The sequence below is a fragment of the Triticum aestivum genome, chromosome 6B (genome assembly GCF_018294505.1).
Source record: "Triticum aestivum cultivar Chinese Spring chromosome 6B, IWGSC CS RefSeq v2.1, whole genome shotgun sequence".
Taxonomy (NCBI): Eukaryota; Viridiplantae; Streptophyta; class Magnoliopsida; order Poales; family Poaceae; genus Triticum; species Triticum aestivum.
The window spans coordinates 168618764-168631862 of record NC_057810.1 but is presented as its reverse complement, the minus strand read 5'-3'; the positions used below and the strand labels follow the sequence as shown (position 1 = coordinate 168631862).

The following is a 13099-nucleotide window of genomic DNA, read 5'->3' as shown; positions in this document are numbered from 1 at the left end:
AAATACATTTCCGAAAAACATATTATTTTTAGAAAACCATCAAGATTTCTTGAAACAGGAACATTTTTCCAGATGCGAACATATTTTGAACCTCCTGAACAATATTTGAAAACATGAACATTTTTTAAACTTGTGAACAATTTATGAAACAATAGAAAAATTTTGAAACTCCAAAAATGATAAAAACATGAAAAGTTCCAAAACAAAATTTGGAGACGTAACACTACCCAAATTTCTGAACAATTTTTTAAAAATTGAACATTTTATGAAAAAAAAATTGGAAAACATGAAGATTTCTTGAAACAGGAACATTTTTCCAAATTAGAAAACAAAATTTGGACATGCGAACATATTTTGAAATTACTGAACAAAATTTGAAAAGATGAACATTTTGTAAAACATGTGAACAATTTATGAAATTGAGACATTTTTTAAAACTTCAAAAAAATAAAACTTGAACATTTTTTGCTATTTGCGAACAAATTTTGAAAATGGGAAAAACAATTAACAGCCCAACATTTTATGGGAAGTGGTGAAAATTTTGAATAAAAGCATTAGCAACAACTTTGGAAAATGAGAACATTTTTTGAAAATCTCAAACATTTTTTGAATTTATGAATAATTTTAAAAAGGACCATTTGTTGAAATTTCAAATGTATTTTAAAAGCAAGAACAATTTTCGAACATGATTTCCTTTTTTAAAAAACAAAAAATAACCTTGAAAAAGAAAAAAAGAAACAGTAAACGTAAAAAAGAAAAGAAAAAAGAAAGAAGAAAAATAAACACAAACACAAACCGAAAAATAAAAAAAAGTAACAGAAAAACCGATAAAAACCGGTTCAGGGAACCTTCTGGAAGGTTCCCAAAACCGGCTGGAGTAGGTGCACTGTTATGCAAAAGTGGGCTGGCCCATCTCGTCGCTGCTCGGTCGCTCGCCTGTGCGAAGCGCCGGCAGTTTGACGCAAAGAGCGTCAAATAGGAAATTCCGCCTAGGAGGTCCCTCCTATTCGTGCGTCGGCAAAACCTGGCTATATGGGCCTGCCCAACCTACCACGACAAAAGGGCTCGGCCAGAAGGCCTGGCCCCGGGGATCGCCTTGGCACGCTAGATAAAGAGGGCGCCTCTGTATCACGGGATGTCCTATATGACGCTCTTTGCGTCAAGTTGACAGGGCTTCGCACAGACCGTCCGGTGGGCGTGGTTTCTGGGCCGAAATCTGTTTCCTGCACAGGATGCGATCGAGTACCGATGTTAAAAAAAAGGCGCACGTAATGGGTATCGAACCCAAGATCTCGTCCTCGGATATATCGCGATCCAACAAGCTGAGCTAGCACCCTTTCGGGGTTGTAATACAACACAGGTTCTTAAGAACTGAACCAAGGGCATATTCGAAAAATTTCTGAAATTACGAACAAAATTAATTGATGGAAACATTTTTTGAAATTTTTGAACAATTTTTTAAACACCTGAGAAATGTTAACATGAACATTTTCAAATTTCGAACTGTCAGAAATCATTTTTAAAATTCTAAACATTTTTGAAAAAGTTGTGAAAATTTTGAAGGAAAATAATCCTTTTTATGAGAACTAGTGAACTTTTTATGAGAATTATGAACAAAATTGAAAAAACATGAAAAACAATTGGAACGTCAAAACAATTTTCGAAACCCTAAACAAAAGTGGGAAAGGAGAACATTTTTTCATATATGCGAACATTTTTTGAAAATCAAGATCATATTTTGAATTAGTGAGCAAAAAATTTAACAAGGAACATATTTTGCAATGCCGAACAAATTTTGAAAGCGCAAACATTATTTGAAGCTCCCCAATTTTTTTTGAATTTATGAATAAATTATGAAAACAAAAACATTTTTTGAAATTGTGAACAAAATTTTGAAACCACAAACATTTTTTGAAACACAAACATTTTTTGAATTGGTGAACAAATTTCAAAATGATTTTTTTTTGGAAATTACGAACAAATATTTGAAATTTTTGAACAAGTTCGTAAAGAAAAATAAACATGAAAAAGAAAAAAGAAAAAATGGAAAAGAAAATATAAAACGAATATGTTCAGAAATTCATGAAAATTTTCTGAAAATTGCGAACAATTTTTGAAACGGAAACATTTTTTGAAATCCCAAACATTTTTTCTAAAAGTTGTCAAAATTTTGAACAAAAACATTCTGAACAATTTTGTTAACACACAAATATTTTTTGAAAATTCCGAACAATTTTTGAAAAATGCATACAGTTTTTGAATTTATGAACAAAAATTTGAAAACACAAACATTTTTCAAACCACGAACATTTTTTGAAATTCTTGAACACTTTTCGAAATGCAAACATTTTGTTTCATTTTAGAACAAATTTTGCAACTACGAACATTTTTCTAATTTGTGAACAAAAATTTAAATAATGGAACAATTGATGAATATCAAACAAAAATTTGAAGCCGCGAACATTTTTTGTAATTGTGAACATTTTTTAGGAAATGGAACAATTCACGAAATTCCTCACTAAAATTTGAAGTGCAAAAATCTTTTGATGAACATTTTTCTAAAATACGAACATTTCTAGAAATTCTGATCAAATTTTGAAATCACGAACATATTTGGAAATTGCTGAACATTTTCTGAACCATGAGAATTTTTGCAAATTGTGAATTATTTCTATAGAAGAAACATTTTTTCGAATTCCTGAACATTTTTAAAAATTTTGACCAAATTTTGAAAACAGGAACATTTTTGGAAATTCCTGTGCAACTTTTGAAATTGAAACATTTTGTGAATCTGGAACAAATTTTCAAAGGAGTAACGTTTTTTGAAATCTGAACAAAACTTTAAATTATCAAAAAATATTTAAAAGGAAAATCCAATTGAAAAGATAAAACAGAAAAAAGAAACATAAAAGAGAAAAAAAGAAACAGATAAAAAGAAAAACAAGAAAATCGAAAAACTAAAAATAGAAATTAAAAATAAAAAACCGGTTCAGGAACTTCTAGAAGGTTCCCAAAACCAGTAAAAACCGGCTGGGAATCCTCTAGAAGTTTCCCAAAACCAGAACCCAAAAGCTCTACCTACGCTATAGTTGGGCCGGCCCAATCGCTCGCTAGGTCGCCCCGCCTGTGCGATTCGCCGACTACTTGACGCAAAATGCGTCAAATAGGGTTTTCCCCGGAGAGGGTGGATCGAGGCACGAAAAAAAGGAGATGAGGGTTGCGGTGGAGGAGGGATGTGTAGGGCCGGACAAAAACTGGGCTGAACGCGGTCCACTCGCAGGAAAAGGAACCCTACCCAATTTTTAGGTAGTAAAGATTAAAAAAAGAGGGGGCTTTCTAAGATTTCATTAAGAGCAACTCCAACGCGCCGACCCAAACGGATGGCGATTTTATCCGCTTTTTGTCTGTTTGGGTCGGCCGCCCACTCAGTGTCCGTTCTGTTTGAGATTTGGGTCGGCAGTGCGCCAACGCGCTGACCCATATTTGCCGGCGTGGCCAGCTGGCCGCCGTTTTTCAACAAATATGCACATATTTTGCAAAGTTTCACAACTAACCAAAAATAGCATAGTTTCACAAACAAATAAATTAGCATAGTTTTACAAGCCGAATAAAAAATAAATTGTCTGAAATACATTTGAAAAAAAGATATATCTATTAGTTGCCAACATGAACCCACGCACGCTCAACCAAATCATTTTGCAGCTCCATGTGAGTTTCTCAATCTTGCACTTTCATGATGAAATTGGGTGAATTATGCAAACGTTGCCCCTCCTTCATGCTCAGGCGCAACATTCTCACCCTGAAACTGAAACCCTTGATCGTAGATACATTCCGGGCGCTCATCCTCTACGATCATATTATGCATTATCACATAAGCAGTCATCACCTCCCATAACTTTTTGGTGCTACAAGTTCTAGCAGGAGAACGAACGATGCCCCATCGAGATTGCAGAACACCAAAGTCACGCTCGACGTCCTTCCTAGCACTCTCTTGCTCTTGGGCAAATCTTTTCCTCTTCTTTCCGACAGGGTTAGGGATTGTCTTCACAATAATGGTCCACTGAGGATACGTGGGGTGTGCTTCGTACGTGGTTTTGCCCAGTTCTCCATGGCGCGCGTCCACTTCCGTCCACGACGGGCGTGGGCATTTTTTTCGATGTCCACGTACAGCCCGTTCACATGTCCGTGTAAGGGTCCATGTATGTGAGGTGTGCCTTGTGCGTGGTTTTGCCCAGTTTTCCATGGCGCGCGTCCGGTTCCGTCCACGACGGGCGTCGGGCACTTTTTTCTCGTGTCCATGTACAGCCCGTTCACGGGTCCGTGTAAGGGTCCGTGTACATGGGGTGTGCATCGTACGTGGTTTTGCCCAGTTTTCCATGGCGCGCGTCCACTTCCATCCACGACGGGCGTCGGGCACTTTTTTTCCCGTGTCCACGTACAACTCATTCACGGGTCCGTGTAAGAGACCGTGTACCTAGGTGGTATCCTTTTGTCGTAGTTGTGGCCGTCAATGCTAACATTCAGGTGGGCTCTTCCCTTCGGCAAGCCTTGCAAACACTGGCTAGCATTGAAGCACGTTATTATCATTGGGTGATCTGGCCATGCCGAAGAAAGAGTGCCAGATCTAGAGATCTTGTGAAGCCACGGCCTCAAGTATGACAGTGCAAGCCATGGCCCTTATACTGCCCTCACCAAGAAGAAGGGCAGTCCTTTCACTCCTGGCACATGCAGCAGCCTATGCTGCCAAGCATCCCTGGGAAGCCCCTGCTGGCATTCATCGCCAGCAAGCGGGTTGTATCTTGAGCAGTCGGCTCTCTCAAGTACTCAGGGCCAAACACATCAATCACAGCCTTGCAGAATTTATACATGGAGTCTAGGCATGTAGACTCGCTCATATGGATGTACTCATAATGAGATCATCTGACACTCCATATTCAAGCTTCCGGATGACTGCAGTGCATTTGTGATAAGATGAGAAGCCAATCTTTCCAAGGGCATCCTCTTTGAACTCGAAATAATTATCGTATCCGATCACCCCCTCCCTAATACGGTTGAAAAGATGCCTAGCCATATGGAAACGCCGACAGAATTTCCGATGTTTGAACAGTGGGTTGGTTTGTGTCAAAGTAGTCCTTCCAAAGAAGGAAATGGTCGGTCTCTCGGTTATAATTCAACGCCGGAAGGTGCCCCGGGATCGAGCCCCGGAACAACAGATGCTGCCTATTAAAGTGGTCATGGACCAACACGGCAGCCACGATCTCCTCCTCCTCATCGAACGAGGAATCGTCGGAGTCGTACATGAAATTGTGGAAAAAGAACTCGTTGGCGGAATCCATATTGTACCTTGGCAAACTGTCGAACAACTTGCGCACGTGGACGAAGAAGCTGGCCGGCGAAGAGATGTGCGCCTCCTTTGGACCAGGTGGCTAGCCTGGCGGCGTCAGGATAGCAGGCGGTGTCGGACGAAGGAGCTGGCCGGGGTGGTGAGGTGACTTCCTGCTCGCGGCGATGTCAGAGTGGGGGTGGAGGGGGGAAGCTTCGGTGCCCCGGCGGCGACAGGCTGCTTGTAGAGGCACCGAAAATGGGCGGCGGCGACGATGGGATGGGGCGGGCGAGGGTTTGCTGTCGATATGGGTGAAAGAGGATGGCCCATGTGCCACCGACTAGCAGGCCAGGGGAAGGAGTAGGCGCGCGTCGCGCGCGTCTGCTTCTTCTCCGCGCCGATGCAAATGAGGCTTAAAATTGGGCCGGGAGTGAGTCGATAGGGGACGAAAAATGGACGCACGTCCATGTGGATCGGCTTGTTGGGCGACTTTTCTGTCCGTGCCGACCCAAACAAATGCGCGTGGATGAAATGGATCGACGCGTTGGAGTTGTTCTAACAAACCATAAAGGACACTTTAAATGTTGCACCATGTACCAGCAGCGTGCCAGCATGGTCTCCGGCCACGTCTCTTTCAAAAGATTGCTATTGTTCATGCATGTCTCTCGTATGAACAGTTGTACACTCCGGAGCTGTCGTAACTTGGGCTCATCATGCTATACTCGGGGGAAGGAAAAACGAGCAAAATCGCTATTTGCCTCACTCTATGGAAGGCCTCCCGTATGTAAGATCACCAACCAAGTTCCTTTCTTCTTTAGAAGTGCTATAAAATGGGGTCTTCTATAATCCTCATCGAAGTCAGTTTTTTATAAAAAAATAAAGCGCCTCCACTTAGCTAAAAGCATCTCCAACGATGGCTGCAAAAAACACGTGCGCGGTAAAATGTGATTTTAGCGCGCGTGAGACGATTTCGCACGCTCCAGCGAAGGCAGGAAACTCAGCCGCGCGGGAAACGATTGCGCGCGCATAAGAAAAAGCGGCCGGGCGCGCGCTAGATTTGGCGCGTGGCATCCGGCGCGCCTATAAAATGCAGCGCCCGGCACGCGCCCTCCCATTGCTCTTCACCTCGCCATGCGCCCTCTCCCGCTCTTTCCCCGCTTCTTCTGCCGCTTTCTCGCCTCGCCGCCGACACGCCACCATGCCGCCACGCAGCTGGGGAGCTTCGGGCTACCGCGGCGTACACGCGCGCCCCTCCGGCACCTTCTACGCCGAGATTCGGTCCAACGACGTGCACCTCGGTCTCGGCACCTTCAACACCCCCACGAGGCCGCCCGTGCGTACGACGCGGCGGCGTGGCGCCTCTCGAGGCCTTGTGCACAGATGAACTACCAGGTCGTCCAGACGAGCGAGCAGGCCCAGGACCTCGCCCCTCCGTCGCAGCTAGTATCTGACGCCGACCGTCAGGAACACCGTCGCCTGCCGGGCCGCCTCCTTATCGCCGAGGCGGGCGAGCGAGCCATGGTGGACTGGCGCCAGCGCCACCCGGAGGACATCGCCAACAAGAACGCCTTCTGGGCGGAGAGCAGGGCAAGACGTCGTTGGAAGGCACTGGCGATATCGCAGTGCGATCTGGGACAGGCATCATTCTTCTCCGACAATGATGATCGGTGGGAAGACGCGTTTCTTGATACGTCAGACGACACAAGAGAGGAGGAGGACGACGACGACTCGGAGTAGTTCTATTAGTTTCTAGTTTGCGTTGTTTGGTTGAACTTTGCTATTTGTATCCGACTAGTCTGTTTGGTTGAACTTTGCTATTTGCATCGTTGAATTATCTATTTGGTTGAATTAGATTGTGTTCTGGTTGCTCGCGCGCACCTTTTTTTGCAGCATTTGTTGGAGCGGGTCGCACGCGCAAATATTGCAGCTGCTGCTGGAGCCAGCACCCTGCCGCGCGTAAAAAATTGTTATTTCCGCGCGTAGAAAACTATTTTAGTGCGTCGCTCGTTGCGCGTTGGTTGGAGAAGCTCTAAGCTGGTTCGTGAACCATGTTTCCATTAAATTTTGTCGTGCATGCGGCAGCGCGTCCATTTCGGTCAGGACACTTGACTTTTTTGGAAAGAGAGTACACTTGACTTTTGATATTTCCAGAAAACCAATGGGAAAGATTCCATTCATGCACATCAAAATTACAGTTTTCATGCAGCTCGATCATTTCAGAACACTCAAAACACGATCATTTCAGAACACTCAAAGTTACTGCGCCGGTAAAAAGAAAACAACTAAGCGGCAGTCCAAGATGGCAAGCTAGACATTGCCCATTTCGGCCAGTCCAACTAACTGTCGCCGCTGCATAGGGCCATGGAAAGCTGCAGCTGGATGGCGTCGTCGTCTCCCCGGGAGATGGGCGCCGGCGGTGAGCGCGGCGCTGCGTGGCACGATGGCAGCATGAGCCGCAGCTCGAGGTCGTGCCCGACGCAACTGGTGTCGGGCGGCGGCACCTCGACGAAGAGCCGGTGGAACGTGGGGGTGGCCGGGCTCCGCATTGCCGCGTCGATGAGGATGTCGCTGAACGGGCTGGGGAAGCTTGACAGGGACAGTGCTGCCGCCGGCTGCCGCGGCTCCCACAACGCCTCGCGCACCGGCGCCGACGACACGTCCGCTTGTGGGGGGCCGCCGCTGCACATGTACTGGTGCTTTGCAAACTTGTCCACCCTGCACCGCATTTGGAGGCGCGGCCACCAATTAGTAGTATAGAGCGCCGGGAACCAATAATCACGTCGTAAATTACGTACCGGAAGAAGACGCGGCCGCAGCGGCAGGGGTAGCTGAGGCGGGCGCAGCATGTCTTGAGGTGCGCAATGTAGCCGTCGTGCACGGCGTAGGACCCGGAGCAGTGGGAGCATGCCCGCTGGCGGGGGCCGACGTGCTTGCGGCGGAAGTGGTTCTTGATGCCGGCGAGGCCTCTCAGGGCGTGGGAGGGGTGGCGGTGCACGCAGCTGGGCTCCGGGCACAAGAACACCCGCTTCCGGGCCGGCGGCGCCGCATTGGCATTGCCGGCCTCCCGCTTCGGCGGCTGCTCCCACGGCACGCCGTGCCACCGCCGGTGCGTCTGCAGTTTCGCCTCCCGCAGGAACCCCTGGTCGCAGGCCTCGCACGCGTACGTCTTCGGTTCCAGCAGCGCCCGCGGCGAGAGCGCCACCACCTCCGCGCCGGGGTCTGCGCGCCGCGAGGTCGATGCATGTCAGGTGCTAGCTTTTCCACATACACACTGCAGGCTAACATATCTCGGCAACTTCCTACCCGTATGCATCGGTGTAAACTAACTGATTACCTGGTGTCCCAGCTCGCCGGCGCTTTCTCTTGGTTGCGGAGGAGGTGGTGGCGATCTGCAGCCACCCGGACGGCAGCTCCGCCGTCTCCTCGAGCTCGTTCGTAGCCGGCACGGCTGTCGGCGCGCTGGCGATCTGCAGCCACCCGGACGGCAGCTCCGCCATCTCCTCAAGCTCGTTCGTAGCCGGCAGGGCCGTCGGCGCGCAAGAGACCCACATGTGCTTCGTTACCTGCTCGACCATGCTCTTCTTGATATCGCAAAACGAGAGGGGAGGCGGGCAGACGAGATGAGGAGGGAAGGCAGAGTTCAGCTGTCTTTTGCGCGCTGCGTCTGCAAGATAGGGACGAAGCTTTTCACCATCTTTAGGATTTTTGTTTTCGAATGCGTCTTTAGGATTTATTTATCGATATTTTTCGTTGGGAACTTGGGACTATAAGGAGAGCTGGAGTTGGTAGGTATTGTGAGGTTAACGTGTGTGCCTTGATGCAATTTACTTGCATGGTAATACATTTAGGATTTTTGGTTTGTATAATCAGAATGACTAATTCATATCTAGATGTTTTTTAAAAATGTCACATCTAAGTAGTTCATCATATAATAAGGGGCCTCAAGGTTTATACAAAATATTCTTTTAATTATGTTTTTGCTGATGTTGTGTGATGTTATGCTTAAATGTGACATAGTTATGTCACATCTAGATGAGTCCTAACTACACCCTTGTACAATTGTTGCACAAGAGAACACGAGTAAAGCATGTCTACGAAAGGCAGTGCTAGACTTACGTAAAGAAACTGGGTCTGTCTAGGACACATCTAGATGTGACATAATTATGTCACATCTAAGCTGATGTCCACTCTGTTTAAGGTCTATTTTTTCAGTTTGTCTAATTCATATCTAGATGTTTCCTAAGAATGTCACATCTAAACTCCCACAAATAACGCAGCAACAAGGGGAAAAAAACCTGGGACAGAAAAAATAGACTACAAACATAGTGGACTTTAGGGTAGATGTGACATAACTATATCAAATCTAGATGTGTCCTAGACAGACTCTATTTTTTGTCTTAGTTTTTTTTATTACTGCATTATATACTTACGAGAGTTTAGATGTGACATTTTTAAAAAACATCTAGATGTGAATTAGCCAAACCGAAAGAAATTACCTATGTTTAGGTACCAACCAACATGGAAGAATATGATTAGTGTTTAGGGGAGGGTGGCCCCCTGAAAAACGGGAGGGGGTGTTTAGGTTAGTTTGGCATGTCATGTTTAGTAAGCTTACATACACTCTTATTCTTCCTTTTTTTCTTTTTTGCCGGAAAAACCTTCAATCTATCCGTCTTCAATTATGATAGTACAATGAACACTAATAATAATAAAAATTACATCAAGATCCGTATACCACATAGCGACGACTACAAGCACTGAAGCGAGCCGACGGCACGCCGCAGCCATCGCCTCTCCTTCGCCGGAGCCGGGCAAACTTTGTTGTAGTAGAGAGTTGAAAAGTCGTCGTGCTAAGGCCCCAAAGAACCAACGTACCAGAACAACAAACGTCGCAGATGAAGAGTGTAGATCAAAAGGATCCTGCCTGAGGACACGCGGACGAAGACGAACGATGAACAGATCCGAGCAAAGCTACTAAAGATAGATCCGGCGAAGACACACCTCCACACACCCATCGATGATGCTAGACGCATCACCGGAATGGGGGCTAGGCAGGGAGACCTTTATTCTATCTTCAGGGAGCCGCCGCCGTCTCGCCTTCCTAAGCAGGACATAAACCCTAACAAAACACGAAAGAAGATCTAAAAGCGGAGCCCTTTCACGGCAAGGGCTGAGATCCACTCCGTCTCCATGGTCCTAAGGCCACCAGAGACGGGACGAACCGGCGCTGGCGGGAGGCAGAGAACCCTGACTTTTTGGAGGCGGCGGCTGGCTCAGCTATAGCAAAGTTTAGCTTACGTACGCTCTTCGTATGTTTAGCATCTTCGTTTGCGAAACATATATGTTTCAAAGAAATCCACTGGTTATTATCATACTGAGACGGAAATACATAACCGATGATTGGCGCGAAGTGAATACACAATTAATGAAAGACGTTTAGGAAGAAAGAAATGGTTTTGCTGTTGATGTGTCTTATACTCTTATTGTACCGAGTGGAACAAAAGAAAATTGTTTGTGGCTTTGTTCTATAGCAAATGATCATCCTCGCACTGCCAGGTCTCTCTAGCGCGAAAATCATGCCCATTTTGTCAGCAACATGCAGCTGGCCGTGCATGCATCTGTTATCTATTAAGAGAAAAAAGAAAAAAGAATTGTATCAAAAAAGTGTGAACCTAAACCAGACATACATCTAGGTGTTGGTTTCTGGTCTGAGGCAGAGATGATCAATGAAGAAGAGTGGATTAACTTAGAGAAATCCTTTTCTGAGGAGGAGATTAAGGAAGCAATCATGAGCTCCTATGCTAGTGGACCTCCTGGTCAGATGGGCTGTGTTCTCTTTTCTACCAAAACTTCTGGGACTTGATTAAAGATGATTTTATGTGGATGGTTAGGGATTTTGAAAAAAGAGGATTTGGATATCTATAAGCTTAACTATGCCATCATCACCCTTATCCCCAAAATCCCTCAGGCCAGAGAGATTAAAAACTTTAGGCCTATCAGATTTAGTAATTGTGCTGTGAAAATTTTCTCCAAGGCTATGAATACTAGGGTCTCCCACATTTGTGACAAAATCATTTCTCATAATCAAACTGCTTTTATTAAGGATAGATTTATCTTGGATAGTGTAGTTATGACACATGAAGTTATTCATGAGCTACACATATCTAATTCTAGTGGGTTAATTCTTAAACTTGATTTTGAGAAAGCTTATGATAGAGGCAGTTGGGATTTCTTGGAGGAAATGATTCTTTTCTAGAGGCTTTGGGAAAAAATAGGTGACTTGGGTTCTCAGTACGCTGAAACATGGGACTTTCCAAGTTAGGATTAATGGGACCAATGGACCCCATTTTGTTTGTAAGAAAGGGTCACTAGTAGAAAAATCCCCATTCGTCCCGGTTGGTTAGGGCCTTTTGTCCCGGTTCTTGAACCGGGACTAAAGGGTCGTTACTAATGCCCTAGACCTTTAGTCCCGGTTCTAATATGAACCGGGACAGATGGGACTTCACGTGACCGGTGCGCCGAGCCCAGGCAGGAGGGCCTTTGGTCCCGGTTGGTGGCACCAAACGGGACCAAAAGGCATTCATGCGTCAGCATTTCAGGGGCTGGGGTTTTTGTTTTTTTTGAAGGGGGGGGGGGGGTTTGGGGGGTTAATTTAGGTGTTTCATATATTATGTTAGCTAGCTAATTAATAGAGAGAAGTGTCCTCTCTTATGTCTGTGCTTGGTCGACGCTACGTCTGTACATAGAGAGGCCCTCGACACGCTAGCTAGTAAGAAAATGAAGGAAACCATTAAGTACAGAAATTCTTCATGCATACCGAGAGAAGTGATTGATCGACCTCTCCTTCTCCGAGAGATTGGTCGAACAACAAGTTTTCGTATTATCTATCCGACGCTACTGGCTACATACATATACAATATGTAAGATCTCTTACAATCCCCTAGCATTTGAAATCAACTTCCACATGGTATTCTCCGGCTTTATTGATGACGTGGTCAAGAAAGAATCCCGCCAATTCCTCTTGAATTGCTTTCATGCGATCTTGTGGTAGGAGTTCATTCCGCATCTGCCACGTCTAATTTGAAGAAGGGGGTTAATACATATATGAATGAAACTCAACCGAAATGATGGTGTAATAAAATGAAATTGTGAATATTATTGCTTACGCACTTCATATTGTCTTTTAGAGTAGCCCCGCTTATTTTTCAAAGTCGCGTTGTAGATGAACTCGCACACGTAGTATCCACAGAAATCATTCCCTTGTTCCTGCCACAAGCACTTTACGAGAAATAGAGGTCAATCAAACTGATAATGAAGCATTATAAATGGCATTGATGAAAGTATAGCTATAGAATCAACGGGAGATGCGCGCAACTAGCTAGCTAGTAGTACTTACTTTCGGGTATGTATATCGCAGCTCCTTCGGCAGTCCCGGAGCTTCTGCGGTGAACTGTTTCCAAACCCTGCAAGACAAAGAAAATAATTATTATTACTTGAGATATCAGGAAATGAACAAAAAGTTGCCGATATGGTGCGATAATGATCGATTGAACTTACTTGTTGAGCAATTTAGTCATGTCCGCATAGGTTTCGGGATCTTTTCGTCTCGAGTCTAAGACGGTTACTAGTCCCCGCTCAAGCTTAATCTCCAGAAGAACATAGTGGAAGCTGCGCACGCATGCATAACTCATCAATTACATTACTATAACCTCGCTCGAGTAATAAGGGAAACCGAATATGCACACGACAGTAACACTCACTCGAAGTTGTAAGGAA

At 45.2% G+C, this 13099-nt stretch overlaps 1 protein-coding gene across 1 annotated transcript; it reads right to left on the bottom strand.

The window, feature by feature from the left end:
• Window positions 1-7600: 7600 nt before the first annotated feature.
• On the bottom strand, window positions 7601-8922 carry LOC123133869 (zinc finger protein SHOOT GRAVITROPISM 5-like). The gene is made up of 3 exons (XM_044553261.1): window positions 8658-8922; window positions 8119-8542; window positions 7601-8038 (listed from the first exon to the last, which is right to left on the bottom strand). Exons 1-3 carry the CDS (start codon window positions 8896-8898, stop codon window positions 7660-7662), a joined length of 1044 nt encoding a protein of 347 aa, XP_044409196.1. The 5' UTR covers window positions 8899-8922; the 3' UTR covers window positions 7601-7659.
• Between the last annotated feature and the right edge of the window lie 4177 nt (window positions 8923-13099).

Bases quoted from the DNA above. Each gene is read 5' to 3' on its own strand.
- LOC123133869 (XM_044553261.1), bottom strand. From the start codon at position 8,898: ATGGTCGAGCAGGTAACGAAGCACATGTGGGTCTCTTGCGCGCCGACG. The intron at 8,543-8,657 runs GTAATCAGTTAG...CGCGGCGCGCAG, and splicing joins CCGGCGAGCTGGGACACCAG to ACCCCGGCGCGGAGGTGGTG. The intron at 8,039-8,118 runs GTACGTAATTTA...AATGCGGTGCAG, and splicing joins TGCGGCCGCGTCTTCTTCCG to GGTGGACAAGTTTGCAAAGC.